The 22205-nt window shown below is 43.8% G+C and overlaps 1 protein-coding gene across 7 annotated transcripts in view; it reads right to left on the bottom strand.

Moving 5' to 3' along the window:
- Positions 1-583: 583 nt before the first annotated feature.
- USP54 (ubiquitin specific peptidase 54) overlaps positions 584-22205 on the bottom strand; it is a 249867-nt gene continuing 228245 nt past the window's right edge. For all 7 annotated transcript variants that reach the window (XM_073596688.1, XM_073596689.1, XM_073596684.1 and 4 more), the window contains 2 exons: positions 20852-21038; positions 584-2467 (listed from right to left, as the gene is read on the bottom strand). In XM_073596688.1, the coding sequence (XP_073452789.1) occupies positions 1818-2467; positions 20852-21038 (837 nt within the window). In that variant the 3' untranslated portion in view covers positions 584-1817. The remainder of the gene's footprint in view (positions 2468-20851; positions 21039-22205) is intronic.

Below are 22205 nucleotides of genomic sequence, written 5' to 3'. Positions count from 1 at the left end.
CCTCTGTCGGCTCTTAAGTAGATGTTGTATATATACGGGGTTTTGTGCAGGGGTGCCATTCTGCCCCTGTAAAAAGACGTGAGCTGGTCGGGAACCGGTTAATATTGCTTTAAGCTGCCTGTGGATGGTGCCAAGTCAGCAGGTGACCATACTGTCTGGATAGACAGGGTCTTGGGAGGTATTATCAATGCATAGTGATATTTGATACAGAATATCTATAGCTACAAAGGTGAATGAGGGCTTGTGTTAAAGTGCTATTTCAAAATATTCACAATAGTGTGCACAGATTGGGCACAAGTTTACTTTAAAAGTTAGTATTGGTTTAAAAAAAAATAAAAATCACTTTTAATATAAAGATATTTTTGCATAATTACACTGTCAAAGTAAAAAAAAGTTTCCTCACCATTGGGCTGAGTGAGGTAGTCACCTCTTCTCCCCATGCAATGACAGCAAATGTAAAAAGTTTCCTCACCATTGGGCTGAGTGAGGTAGTCACCTCTTCTCCCCATGCAATGACAGCAAATGTAAAAAGTTAAAGTAATGCAAAAAAAACAGCCATTTACCACAGAAAAACTTCTTTAGACATAATAATTTATTTATTGTTTTCCAGGGTTCACATTTTCAGAGAAAATCCAGAGTATTTTATATACTTCCCAAGTTATAGAAACAACAATAAAAAACAGTGCAGATGTGGTTTAATAGAACTATTTTATATATTTATTTGAAAAATACTTACAAAAGCAAATGTTTTGACACTAAAATATTTAAATTTTTCCTCTAGCTGTTAACATCCGTGGGTTTAAGCATGCAGTGATAACAGTCATCTGGTATGAGCTTGCTACAATTTCCAGAGGGAAGGATAAAGGGGTGGGCAGGTCTTTCTAAAGTCAACCGTGGCACTGCCCTCCCCTCCTCTCTCCTTCCTTACAGTAGTCAAGATTTGTGCTTAACTATCTGCATGGTTAATGCTGGGTTTGCTTTTCAATTAACACTTCAACTCCATTATTGACTGCATGCTGGTTTACTGTATTGAGTGCCACGGGAAGACCAACTGCATTAATGCATGGTCTGAATATAGGTTAGACACTCTACTGCCAGCAATGATGCAGATTCTTTCTGGCAGAGAAAAGCTATTAAGGTAAAGTCAAGGGAGGACCAAATATTAAACTATACACCCTGTAGGACTGCAGTGCATGGGTTACTGGAAAGATCCTTTGGTTGCAGAGACACCAAAAGGGAACCAACACATAACTGCAAACAGTTTAGTTTACTCTAATTACCACCACTGCAACATAGAACTATTGCTAACTGAAGCAGGGTCTGAAAGAGCAAAGGCAATGGTTTCCAAAGAAGGTCTATATTTCTGCACTTCATTTCTGATAGACGCTCTGTACACGTTAACTCTGTTTGAATCATATTATTGCTGGGTGAGCACTATACTGACAAAGTAGAAAATGTGTTATTGTTCTCACTGTTAAGTGGAAGAATGATTTGTCAGCAATTCACACACCTGAAGTAGCTGGATGATCATACACTGCTGAGACTTTACCTGCTAGCTCCAATACTTGTTCACTGCAAAGCCTTCCTGCACCACTTTGGCAATCTAAAGTAATACTTAGGAATTCCAAATCTTGCTCACAAATCTAGCACAAAGGGACTTTCCACAGGCTTAAAGGTGTTAAGACGAAACTGGCGATAACTCTACACACTAATATCCTTTAAAATGACAAAGGCTTGAATCAAGGATGTATGATGCAAGTCTGGCAACTTGTTTTCTTTTTCCAAGGTAGACTTGCTGGACTGCTATATAATTACATTTACCTGCCATGCCTCTGAAAGGCAGAGGAACCTCTCCAACTGGTTGTACCATACATGTCAGAGGCAGATGAAAATGTCCGATGTGGGGAGTAAGCTGGATGCTGCCTCATAACTCCCATTGGAGGAGCCAAACTCTTCTGTCTCCAGTCTTCCTCTGGTGGCATGTCCACTCTCTTTGGACCCTGAATTCTAGGCTGTGGAGCAAAAGCACTTCCCCAAGTATCTCCTCTACCGATGGAAGAGCTTCTTGGCATTCTTAAGGTGCTGTACTCTAGAGTTGGAGGTGGTGGCCTATGATGTACTGAGTATCTGTCAAAGTCTCCATAAGCGGATGTTGGCTGGAAGGGGCTGTTTCGCAAGCTTCTGCCTGGTGAGCCCAAGAAGCTGGAGTTTACTGTTTGTTGTTCGGTTCTGTTGATCTGCACTGGCTGTCCTGACCACTGGTGGTAGCTGTGAACACCCTGTTCAGTGGCTCTGAGCTGCTGCCATGAGTCAGGCGAAGACCTTTGCAATGTCGAGAATAAGCTGGGAGTGGTCTTAGGAGCCCTAGGAAGAGTTGCATAGCTCAATGCCGCATCTGAGCAGTCGTTACCTCGGATATTTTCACTCCTGTCAGGCATAGCCAAAATGTTTTGGACATTCGGGTCTCCTTAATAGTTTAAAAAGGGGAAAAACAAATTAGGAATTAGAATGACTTCAGTTCAAAGACCAATTTACTACCATTTAAACTATTGAAGGTAATTATATGTATCATATGAAGAGCATGTGACCTTAAAACTGTATTTAAAAGCATTTATATGCATGCAAAATACCATTCTTAGACAATGCTCCAATACTGAACATTCAATACTTACATCTAGAAGGGCATAAAAAATATTCAGGATTCAAGCTTATTTAATAAATTAGATACTGTATTTTTCGCTCCATAAGATGCACTTTTTCCCCAAAAAAATATGGAGGAAAATGTCTCTACGTCTCATGGAGCAAATATTGACCCCCCCCGCCATATTAGTACCGGTAGAGAGGCAGGAGAGTGGACAGACATCCCAAGCCCGCGCGAGAGCCGGGCAATCTCCTGGCTGGGCCTGACACTCAGAGGACAGAGCAGCCTGAGCGGCCGAATGGAGTACGGCTACAGCGTCGCAACAGTTGCTCTGTCTTCTGTCAGACGGATTTGATGACATCAGGTTAGGCTGCATTTCTTTGGTACTGGTAAGGCTGCATTTGTTTGGAACTAGTAAGGCTGCATTTCTTTGGCACAGGTGAGGCTGCATATATGGCACTGGTACGATTGCATTTTGGCACTGGTAAGGCTGCATTTTTGACACTGGTAAGGCTGCATTTTTGACACTGGTAAGGCTGCATTTTTGACACTGGTAAGGCTGCATTTCATTGGCATAGGTCAGGCTGCATTTTATGGGCACTGGTAAATATTTCAGTACACCATTTGGTTCAGAATATTTTTTTTTCTTGTTTTCCGCCTCTAAAACCTAGGTGCGTCTTATGGAGCAAAAAATATGGTAATTCATTATTTGCTGTAAAAACTATTCAGACTGTTAAAGCAGATCTTCAGGCAAACTACAAAATGCACATTTATGTGAGCGGTTTTATAGGTTTTTGTATTCCTGTTCAGCTAGACAGCACAACTCTACTGCCGGACACCTCTCTGCTGGCTGCACTGTAGGAGCAATACAAGCCCGGTCCACAATCTGGACACCGGGGAATCAGGAGATCGCATTGCTCTCTTCTCCACTCTAAAAAAACTGATGCGTGCTACATAAACAGCAATTTGAAATGCTGCCCTCTTCCAATCAGATTACTGTGCAGTTTCACAGGAGGCCAATGCTAAGTGCGAAGGCACATATGTTTGCCCCTGGCATTCTGTAACTATTTATGGAGCCAAAATGTGATTCAATTTGCCTTCAACCACACATACTGGAATACCCATTTTGGGCTGAGAGACATTTAAAGGAAAAACAATGTGCATACACATATGGAAGTTGTTATTACTTACATTCCTTTTCGAAGGTGCAGGCTCTGAGGTAGTCATTCTAATCTTGGCTTGACTGCCAGTTAAGTCATTGACCAAGAACAAGTCCGTAGGACAAGAACATTTTTAGCATTTGCTGGTTGCATACTTTTTCATGGTCAGTGGCAGATAAGTTAGTGAACTGCAGATCAGAATGAGACCGCAAAAGTCAGCAGTGGCAGCCGCTATATATCTGTCCCCATAGTTTCCCTTTCAAGTTGCTAGCAAATGAAAAGGCCTCTGCAACTATTTTGAACAATAATTAATACAGAGCTAAAGCAGAGAGGAAAAATATAATATAGGCACCCAGTTCATGATTTTCAAGACACACAAAATCCCAGGCTTGTCATTTCCTTTTTAATGATACTGTCTGTAACTTAAAGTGGATGTAAACCCTCACATATACCCAGTGAAGTGAACAGCCTCAGACGATACGCAGAGATGAACAAAAATCTCCCTACATAAGTTTTACATGTTTATCTGCGGTCTTCAGCTTTATATATTCTTTAGAAAGTTCAGAGTGTGTTAGAAGATTTTCTCTTCCTGGTTAGCACTGCAGTGAAGCCTGGGCATACAGCCAAGACAGCTAGAGGTAGAGACTTTCAGAACTGTTCATTGAATAGCTCAGCACTCTGCTAATCTATTCATAGCATCCTCCCCAACACAAAACTCTGGCTGCTTTTATCATATGTGACAGAGAACTTGTCAGGAGTTATCAGGCTGATAACAGAAGGGGGCAGGAGAAAGCTACAGTGCTTTGAAGAGAGATAAGAAAACTGCAGATATATGTGCCCAGCTCAAATTTCATGAATAGGGTTTACATCTACTTTAACCTGGGTCACCCTACAATTGGCAAACACAACCTTGCCACGTTCCTCTCCTCAGACATGTTTTGCCCACTTATGATGCTTAGTGTTAGTCAGTGAAGCATGTCAGAGGAGAGGAACCTGCTTTAGTTCTCTACTACTTGTTCATTACCTCAATACAGGGCACTTACACCCCCGTCCTGCCCAGACCAATTTTCAGCACTCTCACACCTTGAATGACAATTACTCAGTCGTGCAACACTGTACCCGTATGAAATTTGCGTCCTTTTTTTCACACAAATAGAGCTTTCTTTTTGTGGTATTTAATCACTAGTGGGTTTTTATTTTTTGTGCTATAAATAAAAAAAGACCGTAAATTCTGTGAAAAATACTTTTTCTTTGTTTCTGTCATAAGATTTTGCAAATTAGTAATTTTTCTTCATAAATTGTGGCCATAATTTATACTGCTACATATCTTTGGTTAAAATAACCCAAATTAGTGTATATTATTTGGTCTTTGTGAAAGTTATAGAGTCTACAAACTATGGTGCCAATCACTGAAAATTGATCACATCTTATCAGGCCTTCAGTACATCAGGTGAATCTCATTTCTTGAGACACTAACAAGTCAGGAAAGTACAAATAACCCCCAAATGACCCCTTTTTAGAAAGTAGACATTCCAAGGTATTAAGTAAGTAGCATGGTGTGTTTTTTTAAGCTGTCATTTTTTCCCACAATTCTTTGCAAAATGAAGATTTTTTTTTTTACAAAATTGTCATATTACCAGGTTATTTCTTACACACAGCATATGCATACAACAAATTACACCCCAAAATACATTCTGCTACTCTTTCCGAGTATGGCGATACCACATGTGTGAGACTTTTACACAGCCTGGCCGCATACAGAGTACCAACATTGAAGTAGCACCTTCAGGCGTACGAGCATAAATGACACATCTCATTTCTCAACCACCTATTACACTTCTGAAGGCCCTGGAGCACCAGGACAATGGAATTGCCCACAAAATGACCGCATTTTAGAAAGAAAACACCCCAACGTATAATCTATGAGGCATACTGAGTCTTTTGAATGGTTAATTTTTTTCCAGGAGTTTTTGGAAAATGTGGAAAAAAATTTTTTTTTTTTTTACACAAAGTTGTCAATTTATAAGATATTTCTAACACATAGCATGTATATAGCAAAAATTACACCCCAAAATACATTCTGCTACTCTTCCCGAGTATGGAGATACCACATGTGAGAATTTTACACAGCCTGGCCACATACAGAGGCCCAACATTAAAGTAGTACCTTCTGGTGTTCTAGTAGCATAAATTACACATCTCATTTCATTCCTACCTATCACACTTTTGAAGGTCCTTGAGCACCAGGACAATGGAATTACCCACAAAAAGACCCCATTTTGGAATGCAAACACCCCAATGTATATTCTATGAGGCATGGGCTGCAAATAGGTACTTGGGTACTCTGATGGGCTGGAGACAGGTACTCGGGTAACTTGATGAGCTGCAGACAGGTACTCTGATGGGCTGGAGACAGGTACTCGGGTAACTTGATGAGCTGCAGACAGGTACTCTGATGGGCTGGTGACAGGTACTCGGGTACTCTGATGGCCTGGTGACAGGTACTCGGGTACTTTGATGGGCTACAGATAGGTACTCGGGTACTCTGATGAGCTGGTGACTGGTATTCGGGTACTCTGAAGATGGTGACAGGTACTTAGGTACTCGGTACTCATATGGACTGTGACAGGTACTCATATGGACTGTGAAAGGTACTCATATGGACTGTGAAAGGTACTCAAATGAACTGTGACAGGTACTCAAATGAACTGTGACAGGTACTCGGGTACTCAGATAACCTGTGACAGGTACTCGGGTACTCTGATGGACTGTGACAGGTACTCAGGTACTCTGATGGACTGTGACAGGTACTCATATGGACTGTGAAAGGTACTCATATGGACTGTGAAAGGTACTCAAATGAACTGTGACAGGTACTCGGGTACTCTGATGGACTGTGACAGGTACTCGGGTACTCTGATGGACTGTGACAGGTACTCGGGTACTCAGATGAACTGTGACAGGTACTCTGATGGACTGTGACAGGTACTCGGGTACTCAGATGAACTGTGACAGGTACTCATATGGACTGTGACAGGAACTCAGTTGAACTGTGACAGGTACCCAGATGAACTGTGACAGGTACTCAGATGAACTGTGACAGGTACTTTGATGGGTGGTGACAAGTCCTCTTTATTGGGGGGGGGGGGGGCAATCAGTGTGATTGGTGTACACTGTAAGCGGTAACGAGATGTTACTGCAATCTCCTTCTCACACACGATCGGTGGACGGATGTCATATGACGCCCGCCCAGAAAGAGGGCCACGCCGTCTGGCCGTCATATGACGGGTGGCAAGCGGTTAAAGATTACTGAAGGCTGGAGGAAGTGATGTGTAGCCTCTGTCACGGTCTTGGGACTTACCAACCACACACTAAAACTTGTCCTAAAAGTATGATTGGTGGTTCTAGGGAAACAACTCCAGGTATGACAGCAGAGACCGCGTTAAATTCTTTTTGTCTCTGCACTTATAAGGAAAATCAATTGTATGGTCAGCAGCTGAATACAATTTTGTGGACTTGGCTGGTACACAAATACAATGTACCAAAGAAAAGGTGCAGCGATATACCTAAAACCTTTAACGAAACCCTGTATAAAAATCAAATTAGTTTATAAAAGAACCTGTGATTTGTTAAATTGATACTTCATTCCTAAAAATATATAATAAAGTGACCTTTAAACCATACTGTGTCCTCAATGTCTGTGCAAAACACATCTAAATTGTGTGAACACAGCAGATTACTAGTCCATACTATCTGCGGAGTATTACTCTGGAACTTATAATAAGGTGTAATATATTTTTTTTTGTCATAAAATGATGGCTTTTATTTTATCCATTTTTGTTTTAATTTTGAGGAATATTTTGTAGAATTGTTTTTGTATTATTTTTTGTAATTTATATTGTGGGTGGCCATTTGCAAAATAACCACAAGGTGGAGCAGTAAAGCATAGTTTAAAATTAGATAATAGAATCTGATGGAAGTAATTTACAACCAAGCAAAGCAGGGGTCTCAAACTGGCGGCCCTCCAGCTGTTGCAAAACTACACAAGTCCCATGAGGCATAGCAAGGCTGACATGACTCCGAGAGGCAGAGGGATGATTATAGTTGTGCAACAGCTGGAATGCCACCAGTTTGAGACCCCTGATGCAAAGGGTATATATAGAGCGGAATCACCACAGGGTGGCACTGTCCCCTTGAAGGCATCCTGATAATGAAACGCAATGGGCAGGGCTTCATCTGTGAGATCATTTTAGCTCTGTGAAGTGCATGGCCATCTTGGAAACCGGGAAGTGTTTGGTAACAAGTAAAGCGATCCTACGGTGATTTTATGTGAGTGCATAAAGTGGAGTGTGCAAGAGATGAAAGGGTTTTAAACTATATACAGATTTTTTTTTTTTGCCTCTTTATGGTGCTTGGTATGACGGACTGGAGCTAAAAGGAGGGGAGGTTTGATAAGTGGATCGGAGTTGTTGCTGTGGATGAGAGTAAATAGTGCAGTCAGACCTTCTTATTAATTTAAAGGGTCACAATATCTGGTGAGCGTGCACATTGAGGCACGTGGAGGAACACTTTTTGGCAGTGATTCGTTCACAATTGCATGTTTGCACAGAAATGGCATGAATGAAGATTTGGGACACAGGAGTGACACAGCAGAATCCCATGGAGTAATATTCTGCAGTCTGCAAAATTATGTTTTGCATGATTGGGTATTTGGGTCACAAGAGTACTATTTTGTAATTTGCACATATTGATGTATATTTGCACAGATAACACAATATTGTGTAAATAGACCTTAAAGTGGTTGTAAACCCTCTCATATACACAGCCTCCTCAGGTGACACACAGAGACGAAACAAATCCTCCTACATAGGTTTCACTTGTTTGTTTATCTGCTGTTTTCTCTTCCCTACAACCCTTCAAAAGAGCAGAAAAGTGTTAAAATCTTTGTCCATTTGTTATTAACACAGAGGAGGGGGTGGAGAGCTGCAGTTACAGTGTGCGAGAGCCGATTGGAGGAAAGGCACACACCCTCCTCTACAGCAAACAGGAGCAAAGGAAGGATACAGAGCTGTATTCTGAACAGACAAGCTGTGTGCTGAGCTCCATCCCCCTGTCAAAAATATATCTCATGTGTCGGGAAATCCTGATAACAGAGGAATGAAGCACCAGAGAGAAACAACACTTAGGCCAGCCATACATGGTTCAGATCACTAATAGGCAGGCTGAATGTACCAAGTTGATCGATCAATCAACCTGGGTACAACCAGCTTGCCGGATTTGCTTCCCATAATCATGTTCTTCTCCTGGCAGGGATGGCCTCCCCCGCCGCACCAGGAGAAGAGACTTGCTCACAGGAGGGATTCCTGGTTAACACTGTTTGTGTTTATGGGGTAATTGTGCAAATTTCTTTCCTGTAACCCGTGCTTGCAGGAAAGAAATTTGTACCGTCTATGCATTGCCTTAGAGCTTTGGAGAGAGAGAAGTAAACGCTACAGATATATGTGCTTTGTTCAGATTTTTATGACTGAGGTTTACAACCACTTTAAGTTTAACAGTAATACTCTGCAGATAGTATGGCGTAACAATTTGGATGTTTTTTGCACAGACATTAAGGAAACAGTATGTTTTAATGGTCACATTATTATATATGAATGTAGTATCAAATTAACAAATCACAGATTCATTATAAGTTTATTTGGTTTTAATACAGGGTTATTTATATATTATCTTTTAAGGTATACTGCTGCACTTTTTGTTACGTACATGACAGCTAAGATAGCCAGCCCTAAGTGGTGTTCTGTTCTATGCAGCATACAGACATTTGGCACAGAATGTTGTCTGTTGTCATTTTAGAATCCTCTTTCAACAGCATTACAGATATACCAAATATTACTGTCTGTTCAGATCAAAAGAATTTACAAATGTATTTATCTCGTTATAATGGCATCTGAAATTTAGTGGGATATATTAGGCAGGAAGTAAACATTATCCATGAAATTGATGCGCTGAAAGCAGAAAAAATGTGCACCTCAGTTTGTTGTGTATGGGGCTGCTGGTGAGAATACCCATGCTGACCTGTATCCACAGCCACAAGTGCCTACTAAGGGCACATAACAGGGTAGATAAAAATCAATGATTTTTAAAACAAAATCAGATTTTTTTTTTTTTTTTTTAATTAAATCAGATTTTTTTGATTAAATCTGATTTTTTTAGATTTTTATCAAATTTATTTTAATACAATGCGTAAAAATCTATCTAAAGATAGTTTTCTATTTAAGATACATAATTAATTTAGTTTATTCAGCATTAAATGGAGTTTAGTTATGTAGCATGAGGCTGTATATTCTACAATATTTACATTTTTGGTAAACTCATTCAATGAATCCAAGCTCTGCAAGCTGAGATAACATGCACTTGCACTGATGACTTCACACAATTTGACAGTAACCATGGGATAAAACAAAGTTCAGAAATATTCCTTTATCCCATTGTTTTGCAAATCTATGTACACTAAAAACTATATGATTGAATCGGTGCTGTTTTACTAACCTGACAGCTTATTATGCTAAATAGGAAACCTTCATTTTGTTTGCAAATATTAAATATTCTAACTACCAGCAAGAATAAGTCCTTACATTTAAAGAGCACCTGTCATTTCATCATGGCAGCGCCTGTTAGCGGGCATCCACTCACCTGCTGCCGCCACGTCCCTTACCAGCCCTCCCATTAAAGTAAATGGGACTGTCGGTGAGTAAACAGCGGGTCAGAGGAGGAGCCACTGTGGGAGAGAGATGACAGTTGCTCTTTAAAAATTATGATTTAAAATCGAGTTGATTTAAATCAAGCCTTTTTACTAGTGATTTAAATCTACTTGATTTAAAGCGGAGTTCCACCCAAAAGTGGAACTTCTGCCTTAAGCACTCCTTGCCCCCTTACATGCCACATTTGGCATGTAATTTTTGTTTTGTTTTTTTTTTGGGGGGGGGGTGCTTTCTTTTTAGTGGGACTTCCTGTCCCACTTCCTCCTTCCTCTTCACGGCTGCCTAGGCACCTCCTCCTCTCGCCCTGGCTGGCCCCTCTCTGCCAGCAATCTTCTTCTTCTGGGACACGTCACAGGTCCCAGAAGATTGCCTGGCCAAAAGCAGTGCGCGCCCGGCCGTGAAGCCATAAGCTGTCACGGCCAGGTACCCACAAGTTGCTATGACAGCGCCGCGGAGAGGAGGGTGGGGGGAGGAGGCTCTGGGCACCCGCATCGCTGGACAGGTTAGTGTCTGTTTATTAAAAGTCAGCAGCTACACTTTTTGTAGCTGCTGACTTTTAATAAACTAAAAAAGTGGAACTCCACTTTAAAACAAATCCACCCTGGCACATAAGCATCAGAACGGGACCACAGAGCAATGGAAGAAGGTACCCCGGTCTGATAATTCACGTTTTCTTCTTCAATCAGGATGCAATATGGGAAGAAGGAAAGCCAGCAGAGGCAGTGGACGATGCTTTGTACAATGTTCTGCTGGGAAACCTTGATCCTGCCATTCATGAACATTGTTGCAGACAATGTACACCAGCAGGATAACGCACCCGGCCACACTGCAAAAATGGTTCAAGAATGGTTTGAAGAACACAGCAAGTTTCAAGTGTTGACTTGGCCTCCAAACTCTCCTGATCTCAATCCGTTAAGCATCTGTGGGATGTGCTGCAAAAACAAGTCCGATCCATAGAGACCCCACTTCAGAACTTACAGGACTTCAAGGATCTACTAATGACAGCTTGGCGCCAGATGCCACAGTAGGTCTTGTGGCATCAATGCTGTGACATGTCAGGGCTGTTTTGGCAGCAAAAGGGGGAAACGACTTAATATTAGGTGGGTCATCCTACTAATGTTATGGCTGATCGGTATATATACAATTGCACCAGAAAAGCGCCATACAATCCACGGATTCAATAAAAGATTAGTCAGTGAGTGACCATGGAAAGGACAACAGAACAGCCAATGTGTTTAACCACTTGAGGTCCGGGCCATAGCCAAATGATGGCCACAGCGCGGACCTCAATTTCCGGGAGGCCGTCATGGGACGTCCTCCCCTGTGCACGGGCGATGTGATCACCGAGGCGCGGAGACTCGGATGATCACAGATCTGAGTAAGGGGCCGATCACGGCCCCTTACCATGTGATTAGCTGTCAGCCAATGACAGCTGATCACATGATGTAAACAAAAGCTCGGTAATCGGTTTCTTTTTCTCCTCACGCTGACAGCGTGAGGAGAAAAAAAAGCCGATCACCGGCTTATGTTAAAGGGACATCGGTCCCGAAGAGGAAGAAGGCACATATGCCTCATCTGAGCCTACCAGTGCCATCTGTCATTGCCACCTGCCAGTGCCCAGCAGTGCCACCTATCAATGCCCACAAGTGCCACCTATCAATGCCCACAAGTGGTGCCAAGCAGTGCCACCTAGCAGTGCTGCCATCAGTGTAAGCAATCTGTGCCCATTATTGCCACCAATCAGTGCCCATCACTGCCACCCATCAGTGCCCATCACTGCTACCTATCGGTGCCCATCAGTGCCGCCTCATCAGCGTACATCAATAAAGGAGAAAAATTACCTGTTTGCAAAATTTTATAACAAAATACAAAATATAAAAAAATAGGATTTTTTAAAACAGCTTACCTGTAAAATCCTTTTCTTTCGAAGGACATCACGGGACACAGAGCCACAGTAATTACTGATGGGTTATATAGGTATCACTGGTGAATGGACACTGGAACACCCTCTCAGGAAGTTCAACCCCCTATATAATCCCTCCCCATTGCAGGGATACCTCAGTTTTGTAGCCAAGCAATATAGTGTATTAGAAGAGGGGTGGGACCTCTGTGTCCCGTGATGTCCTTCGAAAGAAAAGGATTTTACAGGTAAGCTGTTTTAAAAAATCCTATTTTCTTTCTCGAACATCACGGGACACAGAGCCACAGTAATTACTGATGGGATGTCCCAGAGCAATGCTACCTGGGGGGGGGGACCACGACCAAGTAGGGTGCAATCAGACCTGAGGACCCTGTACCGCTGCCTGCAGCACACTACGCCCAAAGGCGATATCCTCATGCCTTCTCACATCCACCTGATAGAATCTGGTGAATGTATGAACTGAAGACCAGGTTGCGGCCTTGCAGATTTGAGCCATAGAGGCCCGGTGATGCACTGCCCAAGAAGCACCAATAGCCCTTGTGGAATGTGCCCTGATCTGAAACGGAGGAATCTTCTGTTTCAAACCGTAAGCTTGAATGATCAACTGTCAAATCCATTTAGAAATGGTAGCTTTTGACGCTGCCTGTCCTCTATTGGGACCCTCTGGCAGCACAAACAAAACATCCGTCTTGCGGATCTGAGTAGTTGCCCCGAGATAGGCCTTAACTGCTCTTACTACATCCAACGAATGTAGAGATCTCTCTTCCGGAGAACAGGGATCTGGAAAAAAGGAAGGTAGAACAATGTCTTGGTTTAAATGAAAATCAGAAACCACCTTCGGTAAAAAACTAGGATGAGGGCGTAGTACCACTCTATCCTTGTGTATAATCAAATAAGGCTCCTTACAGGAAAGAGCTGCTAATTCTGATACTCTTCTAGCAGAAGAGATGGCCACCAGAAAAATTAATTTCCTTGTCAACAAGACCAAAGGAATCTGACTTATTGGTTCAAAAGGCCGTTTCTGTAACACAGCCAGGACCAAATTCAAGTCCAAGGGGTTTAGGGGCGCTTTAACCGGAGGATTAAGACGCATCACCCCCTGCATAAAGTTTCGGACCAAAGAATGCGAAGCAAGTGGCCGCTGAAATAATACTGATAAAGCAGAGACCTGGCCCTTGATGGTACTCAAGGCCAGCTTCATCTCTAATCCCATCTGTAGAAAATCAAGGATTCTACCTATGACATATTTCCTGGGATGCCAACCTCTGGATTCACACCAGGTTATATAAGCCTTCCAGACTCTATGATAAATCATCCTGGAAGCTGGCTTCCTTGCATTAATCAAGGTAGATATGACAGGACCTGAGAGCCCACGACTCTTCAGAACGTGGGTCTCAATAGCCAAACCGTCAAATTTAGCGTTTGTAAGGCAGGATGGAACACTGGACTTTGAGATAACAGGTCTGGGCGTTCCGGTAGTGTCCACGGGGAACCTTCCGTCATCCTTACTATTTCTGCATACCAAGTCCTTCTGGGCCAAGCGGGGGCCACCAGAAGTACCGACTTCCTTTCCTGCCTGATCCTGCGAAGGAGTCGTGGTAGTAGCAGAATAGGCGGGAATGCGTAAATCAGTGAGAACCGATGCCACGGAATCACCAACGCATCCGTCCCGCATGCAAGAGGATCTTTTGTCCTTGCCACAAATCTGTCTATCTTTTTGTTGAATCGGGATGCAAAGAGATCTACATCTGGAACCCCCCATCTTTGGCATATGGCCCAAAAGACGTCGGGATGCAGAGACCATTCCCCTGGAAGAAACTGCTGGCGACTTAGATAGTCCGCCTGCCAATTTTCTATTCCCGGGATGAAAACTGCCGATATGCATGGCACATGCATCTCTTCCCAGACTAAGATCTGGTTCACCTCTTTTTGAGCAGCTCGGCTCCGGGTGCCTCCCTGATGATTGACATAAGCCACTGCTGTGGCATTGTCGGACTGGATCCTGACCGGACAACCCTGTAGCCTGATAGTCCAGGCTTTTAGAGCTAGATGTATCGCCCGGATCTTCAGAATGTTGATGGGTAAGGTCCTCTCTGTCTTGGACCATACCCCTTGGACCGCAGCCTGTTCCAGAACTGCTCCTCAACCTGACAGACTGGCATCTGTTGTTACCACCGTCCAGGTAACCGGTAGAAAGGATTTCCCCTTCTGCAGGTTTTCGGGTATGAGCCACCAATTGAGGCTCTGACGCACCGCATGTGACAGGTGCATCGGAAAGTCTAATGCCTGAACCTTCTTGTTCCAGGTCGACAGAATACTGTGTTGCAGCATTCTTGAGTGAAACTGAGCATAGGGAACTGCTTCGAATGAAGACACCATCTTCCCTAGTAGCCTCATACAGACCCTTCTTGGTCCTTACTGTCAGAATCAGCTCTCTCAAAGCAGTGATCTTTGCCTGGGGTAGAAAGATTTTCTCCTGGCTTGTATCTATAATCAGACCTAAATACTCCAGTCTTCTTACTGGTTTTAGGAAAGACTTTTCTGAGGATCCAACCCAGGTGTTCTAGATACCTGACCGTGGTCCTCAAGTTTCCATTCAAAGAGGCTACCGACCGGTCTATCAAGAGCAGGTCGTCTAGGTATGCTATGACAGCTATACCCTGAGCCCTTAATCTGGCCAGAGGAGGAGCCAAGATCTTTGTGAACACTCGAGGTGCAGTGGCTATCCCAAAAGGCAGAGTCACAAACTGGAAATGGCGCCCTCCTACCTCGAAGCGCAGAAACTTCTGATGAGCAGGAAAAATGGGCACATGCAGATATGCATCTCTGATGTCTATTGATGCCAGAAATTCTCCTCCCTGCAGGGTGGGAACTACTGTTCGAATTGATTCCATGCGGAAGGATTGAATCCTTAGGAATCGGTTCAGATCCCTTAAGTCCAAAATGGGCCTGACATCCCCATTTGGCTTTTGGACCGTAAAAAGGTTGGAATAGAAGCCCAATCCCTGGTCCTTTGTGGGAACTATCATAATGACCTCCTGCGACAAAAGTCGCTCTAACGCTAGAAGGAGCGACTGCTTCTTCTCTGGGTCTCTGGGAACATTTGATCTGAGGAACCGAGGAGAAGGGAATTCCTGAAACTCCAGCTTGTACCCTAAGGTTACCGTGGAGACTACCCATCTGTCCTGGAAGTCCTCGTGCCAGAGCTCTAAGAACTGTCGCAGTCTCCCCCCCACTCGAGTGAGCGGGGGCGCCCCCTCATGCAGAGGTCTTAGTGTTTTGCCTAGTAGGCTTCTTTCCCCAGGACTTCTTTTGTCCCTGGGGTTGACTCTTGTCTCTGGACCCCGATGGAGGCGGCCGTCGAGACTGCCTGGAGGCTGAAGCCCCCGGCGCTGGGGAAAGAGTCCGTTTGAAAGAGGGACGCTTACTCTTCTTCTTGACAGGTAAGAGAGTGCTTTTCCCACAAGAGATTCTCTTGATATAGTTTATCCAAGTCCTCTCCAAACAACCTTGCACCACGAAATGGAAACCCAGCCAGTAGCTTCTTACATGGTGCTTCGGCTGACCAATTTTTCAACCATAGGATTCTACGTATATGCACCAACCCCAGTGAAAGACGGGAGGTTTGCACGATAGAATCTCTAATGGCGTCAACCACAAAGCATAAGGCCGCTGGAAGGTTAGCAAACCCCTGGGCCTGCTGTTCAGGTAATACTTTGATGACCTGCTTAACATGGTCTCTTAAGTATTGACAGACTCCAATCGCTGCTACTGCAGGTTGGGCCACTGATCCTGCTAAGGAGAAAACATCCTTCAATAGGGATTCCATCCTTTTATCTACAGGATCCCTGAGCATCTGAGCATTGTCTACAGGACAAGTCAGGCTATTATTTACGGAGGAAATGGCGGCATCAATAGCCGGTATTCCCCACATTTTAATAAACTTTTCTTCCATCGGATAAAGTGTTGAAAACTTTCTCGGCGGAAAAGATCCCACTCAGAATAAATAAGCTTTTCAAGTAAAGTATGAACAGGAAAAGCATGTGCTGCTTGGAAAGGTTTCAGTGACCCCAAAGCAGAAGAGGATTCTTTAGCAGTTTCAGGTATGGGCAACTTAAATGTGGAGCGGACCAATCCAGTGAGGATCTGCACTAAGACTTTCTCCTCTTGGGAAGTCGCAGAGGGTCCCTCTCCACCTGAATCCTCTGAAGAGGAATCATCCATCCCATCCCGATCCTCTGAAAGGGATTCATCTCTTTTATCCCAGAGCTCCTCTGTCTGAGGGTCTTGGGGAACAGAGGAAAGCCTAGTGCGTTTTCTTCCACTGAGTGAAGACGTAATCACGGCCATTAATCTTTCCTCTAGACCATTAATGGTTGAGGAAAAAACCTCTTGTGTAATATATACAGGGGCTGAAGTGCCAGAAGCAGGTGTAGCCCCTGACCCCGATGGCTCTCCCTGGCTAGTCGTCCCTGGCCCATCTTTGGGGGGGGAGGATGCTGCCGACAGGGGGCCCTCAGAACCTGAACGAGATCCCCTAGTGTCTCTGGTTCCTGGGGTGCTTGAACCTCTTCTACCCATAGTGCAAAGCAACAAGGTGTGAGGTATACAAATGAACACTGCCCGCTGAGCGATGTAGTCTGGCTAAAAGCCTTGCTACCCAATGCTCAGTCTGGTGTTACTTCAGTAAATGCTGCCTAGGAGAATGCCTGTGTCCCACCTTACATGCGACCGTCAGCTCTGTGTCTCTCAGAAGGCTGAGTGCACCTGTACAGAGTGCCTTTAATAGCCTGCAGCTGGCCTGAGTGGGAGTCTAAACACTCTGTGCTGACATCCCGCCCCCTCCTCTACCGCCACCCCCCCCCCTCGAGTTTTGAAAAAAACGAGCGCTTCCCGCACTGCCGACTCTCCTGTCATGCTTCTGGAGAAAAGGCTGGGGATGGGGGGGGGAAGGAGGGAGACTGGTAACAAGATCTGCCTGAATGGCTATCTTCAGAGATGGTGGCCATTAGGCCGCAGAGCCCGGGTGGTATAACCACTTTCTAGACCCCTGTGGCCCCTCTCTAGCCTGGGGGGAACATTCAAACATGAGAAATCCCCCTTTCCACCTTACCTGCTTGCAGCCTGCTTTGAGATGCTGGGACATAATCAGCACTGAACACCTGAGACAGTCAGTCAGCATGTGTAGGTTTGTGCTCTTGGCAGCCCCCGGTGGTCACAATAGGCATAGCATGCATTTACCTTAAAGGAGAAAAGCCACTAGAACTCAAAAATTCTGTGGAATCTCCTCTTACCTTATCCAGCCGCAGGGTGCTGTTTACACAGACCCAATCTTCACCTCTCACGGTGGGCTCCGTTTGAAAAAACCGTCAGAGACTGGGGCCCCCATCAGTAGGGGGATCCAACAGTTCTGGGACCGTAAAGCACCTCGCCATAAATTAGGAAGTTTAAAGCCATTTTCTGATCTGCGGGGTCCAGCTCTCTAAAAAGAGAAGCATTACGGGTAAAACCTCGTTTCTTCGGACACGAGGCCCGGGTACCATTCAATTCGGCCATGAAAAGACACTTTGAATGGATCCGGTTCGCCTGGCTTGCCCCAGTATAGGATCTTCCCTTTGGAGCTCAGCACAGGACATCTTTACACGTCCATCACCTAAGACACTGGCGTAAAAACTGAGGTATCCCTGCAAGGGGGAGGGATTATATAGGGGGTTGAACTTCCTGATAGGGTCCAATCACCAGTGATACCTATAGGGTCCAATCACCAGTGATACCTATATAACCCATCAGCAATTACTGTGGCTCTGTGTCCCGTGATGTTCGAGAAAGAAATATATAATTTTTAAATTCGGTCTTTTTCAATTTTTTTAACAAAAAATAAAAACCGCAGAAGTGATCAAATACCACCAAAAGAAAGCTCTATGTGTGGGGAAAAAAATGATAAAAATTTAATTTGAGTACAGTGTTGTATGACCGCACAATTGTCATTCAAAGTGTGACAGCGCTGAAAGCTGAAAACTGGTCTGGACAGGAGGGGGGTTTAAGTGCCCAGTAAGCAAGTGGTTAAGGGGCCCAAAGCTATCCCCCTTTTTCAGGGTTCAAAGTGATACTAAGATTCACCCAGGACAAAGGCTTTCGGAGGGGACTGAATGCTAGCCTCTTGCCTATCGCTTGTGGGCCCTGGCATTTGAGGGAGCTACAAGCATTTAGGAAGATGTTCTGTTATGTAATGCAAAAGGACATTATTAAAAAGGCCATGATGGTCTTTGCCAGTGTGGGATTCATAGCAGATGCTGATGCCATCAGCAAGCCACCTGTCTGGGGCCCCCTGCCATAATGTGTTTATTGTAAGTAGGTCTGCTATTGTGTGAAGGTGTTCTGTGTTTATATGTGTTTATATTTATGATAATGTGTATTGTGTCTTCTGAGCTAGAAGACAGCAAGTCTGACCTAAAAGGTCAGACATCCGAGTCAACTAGGTTGGTTAAATGACTAGTTAATTAGCTCATGTTAATTTATGTTTCTGGTTACAGTTTGTATTGTTAGGGTAATATGATCAGAAGGAGGAAGCTCCTTCTCAAGTGTATAAAAGCCTGTATTCTCGTTCAAATAAAGAGTTCCAGCTTTGCTTGGTTGTAATATGCAGCTATAATATCTAATATCTATATACAGACTGGAGGAAGCGGTATATGACGAAAGTAAGCGGAGTGTGGGACGTTCTGTTACAGATAATAAACCCTCTTTTTTATTATTGTTGTTATTTCAGAAGAGGAGGTACCTATTGTGTGCAGTACTCCATTTAAAAAGACCCTCTCCTGCTGTAGCTGGGAACTTCATGGCCATTGCCCCTGTCTCTCCACTTGCGGGTGTCTCCTTAGCGAGGTGTGTCTTAGGGGGACACCCATGTGTGTTCCACAGACACAAAGACAGTGCAGACAAGCCTCTTCCTTCCTTCTTTCAATCTTTAAATAAGCCTAAACTTCTATAGTATATAACTAGTGATTAAGATTGTGTAGGGAGGGGTTGAGCCCATATCTATTCATTGGGGCGAGGTACTGTATATATGTGGAGGGCACCCCCACCAATTTGGAAAAGATTCGAACCTTGTAGGGTTCTGTTGTGGTGTTTTTTTTTTACACAAAGCCTCTTCCTAGCTGTGTGCCTGATGGCAGCAAGAGCCTATTGCTCAGCTTAATATCTGCTGAGAATTTCAGGGAGCAGAACTATTGGATCTTGGATCTAAATAGAGAGCACTCAGCAAGCGCACCTGTTAGGCTTGAAGGATTCAAACATGCCAAATTTTACCAGGGTTTAATTGTTTGACTGTATGAAAAGTCAGATATGACCAGGATCATGGGATCAAATAATCAGCAATAGACCACCCCCTTAAGCTTCAAAAGCAGAAGATGGGGGTGTTCACGTGCTGAGGTTGCGATGCTTTGCTTCCAGTATGCGGCAAGAACTATCGCTCCTTCAAGCAAGTGTTGAATTGCAAGCAGCTGTGGTGCATCAGTGTGGCAATTACAGGGTTAACACAGATGGTGAGGAGGCATCACATCGCCTCCTCAGCCACCTGTCAAATGCCTCTCAAAAGCGATCCAAACATGTTAAGCAAAACCTAATGTCCAAAACAGCAAAAGGTGTTCTGAAAGCTCTGTTCTGAAAGCACTGACCCACACAGTTAACCATAGCAAAAGAGAAAGTGTTTTTTCTTACAGTTCATAAACCTAGCAACTTATGAACTTCCCCACTGGCCACCTGCACAAAGTTTGCTAACAAAGCTTGTTTGAAGGCCAGGAGATGGCATCCTCTATTTTGTGTGCATGCAAATTGGGGTTATCTTGTTGCACAAATCCCCAACAGAGAAGGACCAGTGGGTGCTTTTTTCACACATGTAAGTGGCTTAACCCTTTAAGACCTGTCCTCCTAGGGAAGGAGGTCATATTCAAATGGTTCTTGTGTCTCCACAAAAAATTCAAAATTCACACAAGCATGTTTCACACAAGCATGTTAAGCCCCATACACACCATCAGATTTTCTGCTGATTTTTTCCTTCAGATTTACCAAAACCATATAATATGGAGGTCAAACCTTAGGAGTTTTAATTTGTATGCAATCAGGCAGGCCCTTGCACTACATGGTTTTGGTAAATCTGAAAACAAAAATCAGATAGTGTGTATGGGGCTTTAGAAACCTGCATCCTCATGGATACACAAATTAGATAATGCAGACTATATTAAGCCATATTAAGACAGCACAAAGGAGATTATGGGTCAAGCGAATGGTGTTCAATGAAGAAATGCTAACGTAAGTGAAGTAAGCCACAAAACCAAGGCAATCGGCATGCAGGAAAGATGTGTGCAATTACCTGGTGGTCTGTGTGCCTCACCCACCATGCTGGGCGCCAGTACCTCATGAGATGGGTGCTGTATCTGGGTTGGGTAGTGCTGGGGTTCATAGGATAAGACAGAAGGGTTGTGGGTATAAGGGTAGGAGGATGAGCTGTGAGAGCGATGACTGCTGTCCACAAGTGGTTTCCTCTCATTGGATGCCTCCTTTTAACAAATGAAATAGAAAAAAATACACCAGTAAACAAGATGGTTAATGTGAAGCAGGATAAAATACATCTGTAAAACAATTATTTTGCATAACATGGAAGGATAACACATGGCTAAACATCCAACATTGCAAGCTATAGGCACATGACTACTATCAACAGGCATTACAGACACATGGCAACAAGGTCTTAAACTATGGGACGATAATAACCCTCAGCAAAAAAAATGGATTTTTGTACTTACCGTAAAATCCCTTTTCGGGAGTTTGTTAGGAGAGACAGGGTTTAATATAGTACAAGAGGAATACTGCTGTTTACAGGAATTTGTACACTAGCAAACAAGGCGGTTAGTCAGCCAAATATAACCCCTCCAATTCCCATCAAGCTCCAGTTTGGGGAGAATCAGTAGTAGGAGTATATCATAAAGATGGACCTGTGTCTCCTAATTAACATCAAGAAAAGAATTGTAAATGCAAGTACAAACATCCAGTTTCTTTATCATTCATTAAGGCACACAGCATTAATTCTGATGCAAGAGGAATATCATAAAGGAGTCCAGCTTAGGAGCAAGCAACACAGCAAAAATGCTAATAAGCCCTCCAAAACTACAGTGTACAACTGGAGTAGCTTGTAGCTCAAAGATTTGCCTAAAACACCTTAGGCCTGAAGTGGGCATCAGAAGAGACCTGAACATCCACCTGGTAGAACGTGGCGAAATAGAAGACTAAATGGCAGCCTTACAATCTGAGAAACAGATGCAGCATTCAATATAAAATACCTCAAGAAGAAAAAGTCGAAACTTGCCCTTAAGCCCAAGGAATGCTGTGCTGCCAAAGCCACAAAGCAAGTCAGGAAAGGGAGGGAAAGGCAGGTTGTCCCTCCTGAGGGGCCAAGGAGTCAGAACCTTGGATGGAAGCCGCACCTGAGAGATAAATGCAAACAGCTCACATGGCATCCAAAAATGGAGAAGTACACGCACAGGGCAGAGATAAAAGCACCACGTCCGGGTTAAGGTGAAAAGGATAAACAACCTTAAGGAAAGGCTTTAGACCTCAAGACAGCCTTATCACTGTGTAGCATCATAAAGAGTGCCTTACAAGACATGCCGGCTAACTCAGAAACTCACCTCGGATGCCAGAGGTGATGGCACCAAGGAAAGCTACCT

The sequence above is a fragment of the Aquarana catesbeiana genome, linkage group LG08, assembly GCF_042186555.1.
Source record: "Aquarana catesbeiana isolate 2022-GZ linkage group LG08, ASM4218655v1, whole genome shotgun sequence".
Lineage (NCBI taxonomy): Eukaryota > Metazoa > Chordata > Amphibia > Anura > Ranidae > Aquarana > Aquarana catesbeiana.
Note: the sequence above shows the minus strand (reverse complement) of the source record. Positions and strands in the feature narration are given on the sequence as shown.